The sequence below is a fragment of the Sapajus apella genome, unplaced genomic scaffold (assembly GCF_009761245.1).
Source record: "Sapajus apella isolate SASKATOON/1434 unplaced genomic scaffold, GSC_monkey_1.0 scaffold6, whole genome shotgun sequence".
Lineage (NCBI taxonomy): Eukaryota > Metazoa > Chordata > Mammalia > Primates > Cebidae > Sapajus > Sapajus apella.
Window position 1 is genome coordinate 24,818,386 of NW_022436946.1, and position 17,113 is coordinate 24,835,498.

Below are 17,113 nucleotides of genomic sequence, written 5' to 3' on the forward strand. Positions count from 1 at the left end.
ATATCCAGTCATTCTACCTTTAGATATATATGCTTTCAAGGTATAAAATATGGTAAAAATATATTCAAGATGAATATCATCAACACATTATTTATAATACACAATTTTTAAAAAAATCCCAGAACAAACCAAGTAAGCCTTGGCATCCAAGAGTGAAGGAATATTTAAGCAAGTGTTACACAGTTGATGTTTAATGAAGTAAATGTTTACAAAACTGTTTAGTAATACGAGAAATGCTTGCAGTGCTAGGTGAAAAAACTAAGGATGTTAAATTATTTGAATGCTACAACTAAAACTTTTTAAAAAGTCATTTAAATAGGGGAAAGACCAGGGACATATAATAAGATGTTAGGAGTGAGTATACTGGAGCAGAAGGATCTGGGTGAATATTTTGCCTCTCTTTCAAAATTTCTATCTCATGTTACATCACCTTTATAAACAAATCATTTGAAAATCAAAATACGGTTTGGCGCTGTGGCTCACACTTGTAATCCCAGCACTTTGGGACGCCAAGGCGGTGGACCACTTGAGGTAAGGAGTTTGAGACAAGCCTGGCCAAAATTGTGAAACCCTGTGACTACTAAAAAAACAAAAATTAGCCAGGCATGGTGGCTCATGCCTGCAATCCCAGCTGCTTGGGAGGTTGAGGCCTGAGAATTGCTTGAGCCTGGGAGGTGGAGGTTGCAGTGAGCCAAGATCGTGCCATTGTACTCCAGCCTGGGGAACAGAGCAAGACTTTGTCTCCAATTAAATAAATAAATAACAATATTTACTAAAACTATGAACTAATTTAATTTATACCTATAGTAGGGTACATATATATATACTTTCATAACAAAATTTTAAATACATTTGGTTATCACGCTTGAAAGCATTTATATGAAAATATATGATAATTGTTTACCTGGAGGCATTATGTGACAAATTGTTCATTTCTTTTTCGGAAACTCCTACCATCTTCCTATTTTATATTTATAAGTGGTAAAAGATATATTTATTTAAAAAAAGACTTGCAGTATAAAACAAACATTAATTTATTGAGTATTATCTCCTCATGGGTTTGTTATAATAATAGAAATGTTTGGCAGGGCACAGTGGTTCACGCCTATGATCCCAGCACTTTGGGAGGCCAAGGAGGGTGGATTATGAGGTCATGAGATTGACACCATTCTGGTCAACATGGTGAAACCCTGTCTCTACTAAAAATACAAAAATTAGCTGGGCGTGGTGGCACACACCTGTAGTCCCAGCTACTTGGGAGGCTGAGGCAGGAGAATTGCTTGAACCCAGGAGGCGGAGGTTGAGGTGAGCTGAGATTGAGCCATTGCACTCCAGCCTGGGTAACAAGAGCGAAACTCAGTCTCAAAAAGAAAAAAAAAAAAAAAAAAAAGAAAGAAATGTTTCCTTGGGGGGGGAAATATAATTTTATCATCCAATGGAAAAGATCAGAAGTATATATAAAGCTTTAAAGTCATGCTTAAAAGAGAAAGAAAAATGAAACGATTTATACTCAAAACAAGTCATAAAATATGACTTAAACAGACATAAACTTCATAGAACCCAAATCTCACCAGAAAGTAGGTTCTCTGCTACAATATAATAACGTAAACTGATTTCATGGTTCTTTTTTTTTTTTTTTCAGCTATTTTAAAGGTAATCCCTTTTAAAGCCCTGACCTTTTAGCTATTACTTCAAAGGAGAAGCAGCATTTATACTTTATCTTAACTGTTTATCTACATTCGTTACACCTGTGGGAGGCTGTTAGTGCAGTCAGTAAATTCCCCAAGGTTGACTTCCTTTTCTTTCTTTACATCAGAGTCCATTTAAGGTTGTGTTAAGAGATTACAGTCATAAATGTACGTATTTTGTGTTACATCTGTTCATTCAGAATTTCCCCAATGCATAATGCTGCAGTGGTGTTCATTCAAAATCCAGTTTTAGAACCAGGCTAACTTGTAATTGCTTTTACAGCTTTCCAAAGAATATAAAGTATATTTATGAATAACTGTTAAGTAGTATAATTTAACAGTACTCGAAGTTCCTATTGGTCTTTGTTTTGTTTAAAACTGAGAAGTAGTTTTGAATAAACTAAAAAGGCAAGAGAAAGCAAAGAAAGGCTTCATTTTCTAGGTGTTCTTTAATAGAATGAAAAATAAGTGTACTCAGCAACCAATGCAGTGATCTGAAATAACCCTAAAACTAAATGGGTGATTGCGATGAATTTGCCTTCTACAAGGAAAACTTCAGGCCAAATATCTTTAGACATCACTTCTAAGAAAGCCATGTCATCTAAACTATTTCAAAAATTTCTTCCATTTTCTAAAAACGCAACATAATTATTTCAAACAATACTTTTTCCTTACTATATTTATAAACTACCATGCGAATTTTGTATAATAAATCTGTACATTTATTATTATTATGTTCATTTATAGGCTTAGAATGTACTTTTACTTCCAATTGTATTCATAATTATTAAATTTTTAAAAATTTCTGATAACTCAAGTTTCATTTATCTGGTGTTAAGTCTCCAAGAAGAAATTGCAGAATTGGGCTTAAAAGATAATTAGCCCAATTTAGAGATTATTTCCAAAAATAAATTTGGCAAGGAGTAGAAACCACGTATTGCAAAGTATACACACACATATATACACACATATGATTTTCTAAAGTAAGATTTTTTTAAACTCTCAAATTTCAACATATCCCTACAGTATAAACATCAAATCCAAAGCTTTCTGGTTGGATTTACTAAGTCTGAGCTCAAATTGCCTGCTAAGTCTTGATTACTTGCATGATTACCAAAAGAAGGATGAAAAGTGGGATTCATAAAGTCCCTAAGTCCTGATTTTAGCTACGAGCTTTTACATCACCAGATTTACCAAAAAAAAAAAAAAAAAAAAAAAAAAAGAATCAGTTTAATTTAATGTAAATTTTAAGTGATCAGCAATGGCAGCAGGGAAAGAAAAGCAAAAGATTGCAAGTATTCAGAGCCTATATAATTGAGAAGTAATTATAGTACATGTGGCAGGCTAGAAATAATACTTTCATATCACTTTTATGCTGTACTTTTCCTATAAAGTACATCCTCATTTTTCAATGTAATATAAGGACATCAATGTCTTAAGTTAATATTTATATGTGGCCTCTTTAAATTTAGAAGTGTAATGCAAATAAGAATATACATTGTTTATAAAAATGTTCAGTTTAATTATATACTTTTCTAAAATAAAAGAGCAAATACTCTTTTTCTACCTACCTGCATTAAGACAGTTATAATTCGCTTCAATATTGTAAATACTGTTCAGTCATATCCAGATGCACATGTTTTTTCTTTTTCTCCTAAAAGTTATCTCACCTTGCACTTTGGACACTTCTGGGCATTCCTCTGCCCATGCTCAATTTCGCTGGCCCAGTGACGCAACAATTTGTCTCCTTTTTTGTACTCCTTGCAGTTAACACCTTCATGCCAAGGAGAGTGGCACTTAAAACACCAGATGAATTGGCAGGTAGGGCACTGGATCTGTAAGAAAAAAATTGCATAATTACTCGTGGATACCCTGAAAGTGTCTAAAAGAATAAGCAGGTGATGCTTGGGGAAATCAGCTAAAAGTTTACGCCTTCCTCTCTTTAAGACCAAAACTACACTAAGATATGAAGACTCTGTTTCTAGATGAAAGAATTGCTTTCGCAAGGATGACTTGGGTATTTGTAGTCCACACTGGAGTTAAACATTTGATTCTGGAAACCAAATTAGCTTTAAGAAAATTCTCCAATTTAGCTTTAAGAAAATCTCCCAGATTGAAGTACAATCTCCCAGATTGAATTTGAAGGCTTACAAGGCCCCAGATCCATACACTCAGGCTGCCCTTTAACTCACCTTTCCCTTTGACAAATTACCCAGCCATTTCCATTGTCTCCTTAAGAATGGCTTATTTCATTTTTAAAAAGCCCTACAAATGCTGCATCAAATAAAAAACACAGTAGCAGTCCTGGTGGCTTAGGCCTGTAATCCCAGCACTTTGCAAAGGAGGCTGAGGCAGGTGGATCATTTGAGGTAAGGAGTTAAAGACCAGCCTGGCCAACATGGTGAAACCCCATCTCTACTAAAAATACAAAAATTAGGTAGGCATATTGGTGCATGCTTGTAATCCCAGCTACTCAGTAGGATGAGACGAGACATGAGAATCACTTGCATCCAGGAGTTGGAGGTTGCAGTGAGCCGAGGTCGTACCACTGCACTCCAGCCTGGGCAACAGAGACTGTCTCAAAACAATGACAACAACAACAACAAAAACACATTAACAAAAAAACTGCTAGAACAGCATTTGCTATGAAGTACCACCTAAAATAATGGATACTCCTGGTTTGCCACCAATATAAGGGAGGCTAATTATAAAAATTATGCAAAGCATTCTGTTATTATAAATATATCAGTATGGTGGTCCTGCGGACAGTACTTAGCCATCAAAAACAGGTCTTCATCTTTCTATGAGGGGGTATATGACACTGCATATGTAAGCTCAATGAGAATATCTGTCATCCACTTGAGACGGAAGATATTTTATATGACTTCCCTTATTTGAATGATAGTGGAATATTCCATTCATACACATTATTTCCATTCCAAACTCTCTAAAAGAATATGGGTATAACCTGACTTGCAGAGTCCCATGTGATTACAATGAATTAATAAAATGTCTCATTATGGCCTGATACGGTGGCTCACACCTGTAATCCCGGCACTTTGGGAGGCCGAGACAGGTGGATCACAAAGTCAGGAGTTCAAGGCTATCCTGGCCAATATGGTGAAACCCCATCTCTACTAAAAAGTAGAGAAACCCTGTCGCTACTAAAAATACAAAAAAAAAAAAAAATTAGCTGGGCACAGTGGCATGCACCTGTAGTCCCAGCTACTTGGGAGGCTGAGGCAGAAAAATCACTTGAACCTAGTAGGCGGAGGTTGCAGTGAGCTGAGATCGTGCCACTGCATTCCAGCCTGGGCAACAGAGCCAGACTCTGTCTCAAAAAAAGAAAAAAGTCTCATTATGAATGATATTTATAACCGAGCATTCTCTTTGCTCCTCTACATTACGTCACTGCAGCACAAATTAAATTCACTGACTACATTTTAAAAGTTAGAATTTCTGTTGATAAACTGTACATAATATTGTCACTTAATTTTTTGGGAAAACACTTTTTTGACAATGGCAGTTCTACTATAGAGATTTATTAGCTTAGTGGCAATGATAATCACAGCTCTTCTGTTAATGGCTCAAAGTACTGTAATTTTCACTCATGTCAAGAATGGATAATGTTCTTCCTGTGCAAATATAAAGTAAAAGTACTTTTGTTATTAACTTTATATAAAAATAGCATTTTGTCATAAGGCTTAAAAGATCCTGATGTTTATTTTATTTATTAAAATTCTGTTCAATGGTAATGTCAATGCTGAATATATTACATGCATTATTTATTTTCATCCTCAAAATAACGCTGGAAGGTAGACATGAACATCCCAGTTAATAGATGATAAAAATGAGGCTCAGAGAGAATAAATAACTTGCCGAAGGTAACATGGCACATAGGTGTAAAGAAGGAATTTAAACATCAGTTTGGCTCCAGCGTTATCATATTTTTCACTATACTTCTACTAAACGGCATTTGTTCTTTGACAATTGACAACTTAGAATGTAGCAGTCAAAGATGGTCATATCATTTAACTGTTCAGTAAGTCAGAATTCCACATGATTACCAAGATAAGGTGAACTTTGAAAATCCATTTCAAGATCTACTGTTTACAAATTGGGGAACTACTTGGTTTAACTAAAAAAATGAAAGAAGAAAAAAGGATGTTACTATTTAGTTATTTAAAATGTTTTTTCCTTGTTTGATCATTACAATTAAAATAAGTCATTTTTAAAAGAAAACAAGTTGAAGAAGATGAGATTCAGCTAAGAAAACAACCTAAAATGTTTACTTCCATTTGTCATTGAGTGAGGAAGACTAGATGTAAATATAGCATGGGGTCTTGCTTCTAATATAACGAATGAAATGAGAAAAGTAGGAAAAACATTGCTTTTCCTTACGCATCTACCATTAAGCCAGAGGACCTGAACAATTAATTCAGTTATCTTCTATTGGACATTATTCATAATTCTGACTCACTAGACTCTAGCAACATTAAATAAGTTTTTTGAAAAGATCTCTCTGGTTTTTAATCAGTATTAGATTATATGTATGAAATGAATATTAGAATAAATGTAAAGATGCTTTGAAACTGGGATCTGCTCTATAAATGTAAGACATTTAATGGCTCAAAGATCTCTGTGACTAAGTGCTGAAGTATCACATTTGTGAATCTCTAATGAAGACAATTATAGCAATGCATGATTCTCCTAAGGCACCAGAATAATAAGGAATCTGACACTTTGTGTCCAAACCAGGGACTCTGGCTTATAACAAACAACCAAGTCCTATTGCAGATCCTATTGCAAATCCTCACCAACAGCACAGACTTAGTGGCAAACTGTGACCAGAGTTATGGGACAGGCTCTCAAGTGAGTATGAGTAAGTTAAATTCGTACTGGATTGCTTACTATCTCTCACTGAAAAAATCAAAATCACTCTTTATTTACTTAGAATTAAAATCATAAAAAGACTAACAGCCAACCCCAACAACTTTGGTATTAAAAGACTACATCTGAAATTGTTCCAGATTTTTGGTTTGAAGATGCCTCATTCATTTTGGACTTAATCACTTTCAAAATTGGCCTTACACAAACACATATAGACATCAATACTGCATCTTCCTCCACTCTTTTATTTACAGTTATTCTTCCACGTGAAATGTCATCTCATAACGACAGACCCACCACATGGAGTGCCTGACTTCTGAGTAATTACAGTCACACAGAAATCATTATGTTCTGTTCTTGTGGCTCAAAGTGTGGTCGCAGGGCCAGAAACATCAGCATCACCTGAGAGCTTGTTGGAAACACAGAATTCATGAATCCTTAGACCTCAGAACCAAAAGGGCACATTTTCACAAGGTCTACAGATGATTCGTATGCATCCTAAAGTTTAAGAAGCGCTGCTCCATACCATATGACTCCATCACCCTGGCCACAATTTGTTGGACCAGGAATAAAGTACCTAAGCCAAAAACACACATCCACTAGTTGGCAAGCTGCCTAAGCAGTGGCATGAGCTTTGTGCAGCAGGGCTGCTTGCTCATTGTTGAATGGATAGCCAAGACAGCTTTTTCTCTCTTGAGGAGTGTCATGAAGATACAAAGGATGCTTTCATGGAGGCAAAGACAGAGAAGAGCTGAGTGACTCCAGTGTAGACCACTGGTGAAGGAACAGACATTGACTTCCGGTGACATGACAGAAAGGCTCTCACATTACCAGAGCTTGTATCTGATTCTCTGTGAGGCCTGCCAGAGCAGCTGCAGAGAGTGTTTTCCTGCCCTTCCTACTCCCCATAGAGCCTTCCAGTAAACCTCACTAATTGAGGTGGCCCAAGAAATAGCACATTTCTGCTTCTGGTAGCTGGAAGAGTCCAGTGAACTAAATCTATTACAATCTTATGTTCAGCAAATGCTCCTTTCTTCATGATGTCTTCCCTATTCCTTGAAACCAGATTCATTACCTTTCTTATGGAAGTTCCATCAAGCATGTAGATGTCTAATCTCTCCAGCAGCCCACAAGTGCACTCCTCAGTGAACTGTGTTTGTCAAAGGCTTTGTCTCATGTAAAACAAATGATTTTGCACACAGTTTAGGTACCATGTATCAGTTAACATTAAATGAACTCAAAGAAAAACCAACATATCTAATTTATGACTTGTGGCTGAGATGATATTGCAAATTCCTATATTATCAGATGTTTACTAAATACGTTATCCTAATGACCTTTCACTGAGCACTATGATCAGTACGCAAACTCTTCTAAAAGAGGCAAGCAGGGCTGCAAGTGCTTCAAGAGCAAAGTTATCAGAGCTCAGAATCTTGATGAACTTTCTCCAGAATCCACAAAAGATAAAAGAACTTTATATTATATTTTTCTTTTAAATACCCTTAGTTTTTCCAGAAGTCTGTGCCACACTGAGACGAAAAGTACACAGCTCGCCTGCCCTAAGAAAATGGCATTTACTCCTGATAATTCATCAAGTCGAGTAAGGAAACAATCCACAAAATAAAAACAGTATCTAAAACCAAGGAAAACCCCAGATCATCATTTTCCTGCCTAAATTCTAGATACCCTTATACACATCATTTAAAATAAATCACAAAATCATTACTCATCAAATTCAAAATACTAAACAACATCCGTGTGTAAGGTAGCACTGCTTATATAAGGGCTAATTCAGTTTTCCAAAAAGGATTGGCTTTACCAGAACTTCAGATTCAGATTCTCAATAATGAAGCACATTTATCAATTCATTTTCCCATTTGACAAATATTTATTGGGTACCTTCAAGTAGCAGTGACTGTTTATACTGATTGTAAGCAGAAAAGAATGAAAATATTTGCCCTTAAGGAACTTACTGGGGTCTGACAGATACAAACCAAAAGAGCTATAAAGGCATATAGTAACTGCTACAATAGACACTGCGGCAAGAGGGGGCCATGGAAAGAGGCTTCAGTGAAGGCTGAAACATAAGCGTTCAGAGAGAATGTGGCCTTCAACAATGAGTAGAATGTTACTGGGAAAAGTGATGAGGTAACACTTTGGGTAGAGGGTCCACCCTGAGCCACCACACAGAGGCCCAAGAGCACATGGTGTGTTGGGGAAACAGCAAGTGTTCTAATGTATCCTGAACAGAGATGTCATGGAGCCAATAAGTTCCTACAATCCTGGCATGTCCCCGCAAATATACTGAGGTCCAGAAACTCTGCATAGGAAACGTAAAAATCATGGCTGTCAGACTCTAGTATGTCCTAAAGAAACTAACCAAGGCCGGGCACGGTGGCCCACGCCTGTAATCCCAGCACTTTGGGAGGCCAAGGCGGGAGGATCACGAGGTCAGGAGATCGAGACCATCCTGGCCAACATGGTGAAAACCCGTCTCTACTAAAAATACCAAAATTAGCTGGGCGTGGTGGCGGGCCCCTGTAGTCCCAGCTACTTGGGAGGCTGAGGCAGGAGAACTGCTTGAACCCAGGAGGCGGAGGTTGCAGTGAGCCGAGATCACGCCACTGCACTCCAGCCTGGCGCCCAGCAACAGAGAGAGACTCTGTCTCAAAAAAAAAAAAAAAAAGAAAGAAAGAAACTAACCAATATAGTAAATAATTGGGAACTCTTTTAGTTATAAAAATGTTTTAAAAACGGAAGATGCTTTTCTTGAAGATGAGGAGATATGAAGAAGTGCAGCATATTCTAGAGAGGAGAAAATGAGTCTTGATGCATGGCTTCAAATACTTTCCAGGAAGCACTCAGCGCTCTTTGTTCGCTTATAACATCAAATCCTAAAGCCAGAACGGTGGCAATGGAAAGAAATTCTTCACATGGGAACACCTGGTTTGCCTTCTTGCCTTGAATCTTCCTCCCCGAGATTTCACTGCCTACTTGGGGATCTCTCGCTGCATGGAAATGCCAGTCACATATAGCCTTGTCACTGTATGTCACATACATGAGGCACTGCACCCTTCATAGTCCAAATGTGGCCAGTGATCCTTGCCTTAGTTTCTCACAGCACAGCTAAAACTAAGCTGGAAAGGGAAAGAAAAACTTTCTTAACTGCTGAGGACCAACAGCAGACCGAAAAAAAGCAAACAAACAAACAAAACCACATACACACACACACACACACACACACACAGAATGCAGAATGCGCTGACAAGGTAAGACATACTGAGAAATGGTGCTTATTTATATAAATAAGCCTACTGAATTCCCTCAACATTAGTTTCCTTTTACATATGCAGCACAATGATTTCTTGCACAATATATTCACCTCAATACTAGCTTCTATGTTCAAGTTGGAGTCATGCTTTTTTTGGACACCATGTCAGAACTCGATAATGGGGGTTGTTGAAAAAGTTACTCTCTCTCTAATTTGAAAATCACTATTTCCTATCAGTCCATCTTGCTCCTACCGCCTGGAAACACCTTAAGCATTTACAGACTCTTCCTGTAAACCCAGAGAGCAAAGCCCATAGAAGCATTTGTCTGGTCTATTGCTGATCTGAGGACCCATTTCTCCACTGGTGAATACAAAGGGTACTGGAAAATTCTTCCCTGATTTGCACAGCCCAAAGTCCTAGCCAGAAAAATGTGGTATCATCCTGTTTTGAACAAGGTGTCCTGCTCTGAACACAACAGAATCAGGATAACATCTCACAAGAGGTACCCACATAAGGTAGCAAGACGTCCATTGTGTTACAGTGTACAAGAGGAAATGGGAATATTCTCTGTGACAAATACATGAAAGCAAGAGGAAAGCACACCTCAGCTCAAAGGTAACAATGAATTCTTTCAAATCCGAGTTTTCTGAAAATGGAAAGAAGTGATACTATTAACAGCAAGGTCCTTAACAAAATCATCGTTGAGAGTCTGCATGGCCAACTGGTAGGCATATGGTAGAGGGGATCCGTGCACTGTGTACAGAGCTCCAGCAGATTCCTTTGCAAATCTAAGGGGTAAATATGGAAAGGTAGGTGTACAGAGGGTGGTAGATAAGACATGTAAGGTCTTTGCTTCACTTCTTTCAGATTATTCTCCAGACCATTTTATAATGAACACCAGACTTGGCCTACTTTAACGTACTATCTCGGGGGCCATCAGAGAGAGATGACTCTTCACTTGTTCATTGTGCTAAAGACTCAGTGACAATGTGATAAAGTGAAAACTGCAGGTTAATTTATCCCAGCTGCAAGATTTTATTATTACAATTATTATCTTTTTTTTTTTTTAAGGTCAGGGGTAGGCTAAAATATCAGATAAATTCCAACATTTGGCTGTCACAAGTTCAAGCACAAGTTAAAACCTCTAAAAATATTATGGCTAATTTATGCATCAAAACATCAAACAAAGAACAGCCTTAGCAAAACACTTCATTAGTAACTGAGGAAAGAAATGCTAATATAATTTAGTAGGCTTGCATCATAGCTGAGTGTTATACATTTTTTTAAGGTAACATATAACACACACTTTGTTTACACTGGCGCCTTTAAACAGGGCTAGACAATTTTGCCTTTATCTTCCTCATAAATCGATGCCAAAACAACCATAAGAAACTACACTTGTTTCCTATCGACTCCTGACACGAGTGATACATTAATCCCAAGAGAAATCCGTGTGTGTCATAAGCTACCCTAACCTTGCAGGGAAGATGCACAACCAGATTCCCCATTTGTAAACGCTGTCAACTTAAAGTGATGGTGTCAGGAAAAACCAGAACAAAGGAGCATACTAATTACACGTTCATGGGAAAGCTTTACACATTTTTACAGGTGGGAAACAATTCTCAAGTCATCTTTACCAGAAGCAAGGTTAAGCATGTTTTAAAGTATACCAGTTCGGAACAACGGATTGATTTGACTGTATTCTTAGTGCCCTTAGAAAATTCTTTACCACATAAGAAAATAAAATATTTATGTAGTTTTTATAAAATGTAATTTCTACTCAGAGGGTTTATAAGAAAGAAAAAAAGACAGCTAGAGAGATAAGGTAAGAACACAGAGTTTCTCCAGGGAATTTTATTGGCTTTTTCTTTCACCTGGTGATGCGTCAACAGTGCCATTGTATAAATTATCAAGATTCTGCTTAACATTTGTCAGAAGAAGAGTGGGGATTATTATTAGTCTTGCCTGAAGGAAACCATCAAGAGAATTACCTCTAACATGTTCTTTGACGTGTTGATAAGCATGACCTTCAACTCTTTCTCCAAATTAATATGAAAAGGGAGATCATTTCTTAGTCTACACTTGGAATAAAAAGCCTAGAATTGCATCTACCTCAGTAAAATTTGTATGAGTAAAATAACTACCTTTAATTCTTTTAATTTCTCCCCGCTTCCATAAAGAACTGCTGTCACCTCCTCTACCTCCCAAATAATTTTTTTTCATTTCTGTAAGTTCAACAACAATCCCTTTCACCGCCCCCAATATTGATGACTTCCACCAAATCACTCCTGAGCCATGTTTTCTGGACATTTCTTTGATGCCCGAAAGGGTCTTCAAACTTAACACTATCAATAAAGTGGAAATTTTGCCCAGGACTTTATCAGCACGTAGTCAGCAACTGTCCCGTAATTTAAAACTGCCCCTGTGTTTTCTAGTAACGGCCTCTTTCTGCTTCTGTACCTCACAGCTTATTGCTTACTAACTGAAAAGCCTTAAGGAAAACTGCCGTGTTGTCTAAAGTTCTGAGTTACTTCCCCTGCCCCTTTACCTATAAAAACTGTGTACTTTTCTTAGCCGGGGTCCAGACTTTTGGGTGTGAACCTTTCTGGGCCTGCCGGCGTAATAAACTGTGTTCCTTCAATGCCCTGAGTGCAGCTTGGGTTTCTTGTCAGGAAAGATTTTCCAGAACATCAACACATTTCAAAATGAATTAATTTTCCATTTCTCAGACCTGTTTCTCCTCTTCCAGATGCAGTCAATTTCAGCCCTCCTTTCTGCCCATTGTCCACCACTCACCCCATGTTTTATTTCATCCATAATCTTTTTCACTCCTCTATGTCCTTCTCAAAACCCAGGGTTGCTCATTCTGCCCTTTGCCTAATAATAATAACAATCATAATACTTTCCAGTAAGTGTTGAGCACTTACTATGTGTCATACATGGTGCTAGGCAATTTATATGTGTGATCTCATTTAATTCTTACAACTTCTTATGACATAGGTACTATTACCATCCCCAGTTAAAGACATGGAAACCGTATTCAAGGTGACAGACCTAGTGTGTGACAAGCTGAGAGTTTAATTCTAGTTTGAGAGCAGTGCTATGACCTGCCTCTTCCACCTTGGTAAATCCAACATCTCAAGGCTTAGTTATGTGTTTATTCCTAAATGAATCATTTGACAAATATATTTTGAGTGCACACTCTACCAGACATAGAGCCTGACACAGGTTATCAGCAGTGAATGAAGTAACCTTGGACCTGGATTCCTAGAGACCAGTTAGAAAGAGAAACTTTAAGCAAATAACCACACATGCCATTAAAATCACAGATGACAACTGCTACGGAGAAAGACTTTGGCTGTGGGTGATGTGTCTGTCTCCAGGCGTCCCATGAGGACTTTGGTCACAAGTTCAACATTTTTTTATTTCTCCATCATTCCATTAACTTGTTCTCTGTATTTATATGCAGTTCCTACTGCACTGAAAAATTAGATGAACTATTCAGGTTAGAAATTAGATTTCTAGTTAGAAATTTTAGTCAACCTTAACCGTAAGCCTTTTTGGCATCATGACAAGAGTTTTAGGGCAAAGAAGACAGAAATACTATGAATGAAAAAGTGAGGCTGGATTTGATAAAAGGCAAGGTCGTCTCAATGTAAATCTTATAATTCATGAATGCATTTGTTCTATTTGATATAGTATGAGTTTGACAATGTTCAGAACATAATGAAAAGCTCTATACACTCAAATATTTGCCAGAAGGGAATTGTTTAGTGTTGGGCCTGAAAGGATAAATGGACAGGTAAGGGTTCTAGTTACTGCTTATTGTTATATTCTTTTTACCCTTTACCCACCCGCTGAATACAAACAAGTGGTCTTTACAAAAGTTAAAACCCCCAAATATGACATTTTAGTTCTCAAATTTCATGTGAAAAGCACTTACTCAGCTATAAAACAGCTATAATATTTTTAAACAGCTGAATTGACAGCAAAAGCCATAATAAATGCTCAAAGAATAGCATCTTGGATCAAGATATTGTGAATCAATGACTCAGAATAAAATCAAAATAAACATTACAAGGGTTTTATCAATAGATACCAACCCACTTAAGCCTGTAAACATTATTGTAAATAGATGTTAAATTGCACAGAAACGTCAGACATTAACAGCAACAAGTGTGAGTAACTGAATTTACTCCTCTTAAAGTTATAATAAACCACACCAATTTGGAACTGCCTTCTTTTACTGGGGGAAACCGAATTTTTAAAAATATTGCAAAATAAAAAATATTTGCCTGTTCACACCAAAGAACGAAGATCTTAAATCTCAGTACAGGGTGCCATACTGTGGCCATGAATCTCACAATTGGTTGGCTTGATGTCAGTGCTCTCCTCACCTATCATACCCAGACAGGTATGGGTATGTAAATCAGATAGTTAACGTTAATGTAGACCATGAGTTTAAGATGAAAAATGTTATACAAGCTTTACACTAAGAGAGGTAAAAATCAGTGCCTTCAGGAATTATTTGAATCATCCCTAGAACTTTGTACCACTTAGATCAAGGAGATTATTGACCTCTTCTGTTAACGATCTTCTCTTCTACACTAGTAAAGAGGAGTAACAAAAATAATCACCCTCAAATTCTGTGGCAGTTTTTGCTCTTTAGAAATTTGCTTAACTTTCACTTTATAGTGTAATAAGATTTCCACCCAGCACCCACTGCTGAAGATCTTAACTGCTTCACAATCAACATTTATTGTGTGTTGAATTCCTCCTCACCCCAAAGCAAATGTTCTTTTCCTCTACTCATCAAAAGGAAACAATTGGGTTTAAGGTCTTGATCCATTTGCCCCTGCTTCTCTTCATACCTGCAACAAACTGATAGACATTGGAGGAAGGCCGACCACTGGGAAATGTTACAGAATACCATGGGTTCACTCAATACTATACAAATACAGAATCTTCTATTTGTCAGTTTTTACATATTTCACTCTCAATACGTATGTATTGTGAAACATTATGCTCATCACATGATTTTGGTGATTTTTAGATGAAATGAGACGTAAACATTTTACTGTTGCCATAATTGTGCCTTAAATTATAACTCCTTTACCCATTTCATAAAAACAACACATTTTACAACTACTCAATTATTCCCACTCAAATTCAATTTTGTATACATGTTTTAATAACTGCAATTTTAAAAATTAGTATAGTCTGAGTTTCTTCATATCTAATTCTGAACATATATTAGAAAAAAATTGAATATGCTAATCTATGGAATAACAAGTCCTTCTAAAACTAGTAATTTTGTGATCATATACAATAACATATAATTGCAATAAAAATAAAATAATCTAAGGATATATAATGAAATGAAAGTATTCTATTAATAGTCAACATTCAATATGACTGTAGGGCGTACTTTAGTTATACAATGCTTTTTATAGAAGGGAAAAAAGGGATTTTTTTTTTTCTAACTTTATAGAGACTGACCTATATAAAAACAGTACATAAAAGAAATTAGCTATGACAGCCAAGCAGTTTCAAAGAACAACGATTTGTGAAGACGTTTTGACTAACCTACAAATACTGATCACTGCAATAGCAGAGGAAACTACTTACTAAACCATGGTCCCCTCAAAGCTACAAGATGAATAATGTAACTGCTGCTCTCAAGTAAGGGAACATGAGCGGAAACCTATCTTAAGTGGAGATGACTTCAAACAGCCTTTGAAACCACTTCATCCTGCCATTTTGCTATAATGACAAGGATGAAAACTATTGCTACAGCCTCACTGGTTTTCTGCTTCATTTACTGCAAAGATTCTCTGCTGTGGATTAGTCACCTGGTGAGGCTCAAAAATTTGGAAGACAATTTTTCTGGGGTGGGCCTGGAGTACTGGTGTGTCATGAAAGTTCTCCGGGTGATTCTAATGTACAATCAGGGCTGTGAATCAATGCCCTGCTGCCGCATTTGTTGCCTTGGTTTCCCAGGCTTCTGTCTGGTCCTCCTGTGAGAGTGTCTATGAATGCTGCCAGATGACATTTCTCTAATGCTTACACAATTAAATCCAAACTTCTGCGCAAACTGCACAAGACTCAACACGATCTGCTCTTAACTGCCCGACCAGCTGCCTCTCCCCTACTTCCCACCAGCTCTAGAAGCACTTGTTTGCAGCAAGCCTGGCCTTAGCCTTAGGGACCGTGCACTTACTCATTCCATTCTCTGAAATGCTCACATGCTTATCTGTCTGGCGAACTGCACCTCCTCTGTGAAGCCATTCCTGACATCCTAGCGCCAAACCCTCCAGGTGTCCTCAAAGCACCCTATATGCACACAGTTTTGTGTTTTTTTCCAATCATATTGAATTGTCATTTTAGAACATATATCTCTCCCATCTTCATTAGACTTTTTGGAAGCAGAGCCTGTATCATATTTGCTCTATAACCCCCACACTTAGCACAGTGCCTAGCATATACAGCATTCTACATTTGCTGAATAGATACCATTTATACTATTTTTACCTATTATAGACAGAGCAAGAGGAGACTTACACTGGGACCACTGAAAAAATCAGGTTCATAATAAAGAAAAAGCCTTAGTTTTTATTTAGTACTTGGTGGTAGTAATTATTTATTACTCTAAAGATCAGCCTTCCAATAAGGTTACCAGGTTAATTTTCAACTTGGTTAAAGTCAAAGAAAAAGCTTCAATTAATTCCTTAAGAATGCTCTCAGCCTCCCCAAACCATATGCTTTCAGAATGATGGCCAATATATGCTCACCTTCAGCTCCATAAAGGAAAGAAGCCCCCTTAATGCCTACCACAAGTTGATCTAATCTGGCTGCTTCTGCCATGTAACATCAAACCCACACTCTGGTGAAAATGCTTACTTTGTATTTGCTTTCTGATCTGGAAGGGGTGGGAATATGTCCTTTTTTCTTGAAGGTTGTAAAGTGCTTGCACTGAGGACATGGCTTGGTGCTGGAATCAATACGGCCAAGTTCCAAGAAGTACTTATACTTGATGGAGTCTTCATGCGTTAAGTTATAGACAACAGTTGTTTCTTCCAAGAATTCAAAACACTCTGTTATTGGGCATTTGATTTCTACTTGGCCAAGTTGTACCTGTATGATGGAAGAGCAGATGGAAGGGAAAAAAAAGTCACTGGTTATTTTCTTTCATTTATTTTTTTTTGGTATACAGTATTACTTATTTCATGATTGCAATAAAGGATTGTGTGTAATTTTTAAGCT

At 37.2% G+C, this 17,113-nt stretch overlaps 1 protein-coding gene across 3 annotated transcripts in view; it reads right to left on the reverse strand.

The window, feature by feature from the left end:
- Nucleotides 1–17,113, reverse strand: part of RNF217 (ring finger protein 217) — a 127,341-nt gene that overhangs the window by 25,096 nt on the left and 85,132 nt on the right. For 2 of the 3 annotated variants that reach the window (XR_004267818.1, XM_032274886.1), the window contains exons 2-3: nucleotides 16,751–16,984; nucleotides 3,359–3,523 (exon numbers count right to left, since the gene is read on the reverse strand). Coding sequence is in view for 2 of the 3 variants with exons in the window: in XM_032274886.1 (XP_032130777.1) it covers nucleotides 3,359–3,523; nucleotides 16,751–16,984 (399 nt within the window). In the remaining variant the exon portion in view is untranslated. The remainder of the gene's footprint in view (nucleotides 1–3,358; nucleotides 3,524–16,750; nucleotides 16,985–17,113) is intronic. The other variant, XM_032274887.1, reaches the window with a different exon arrangement.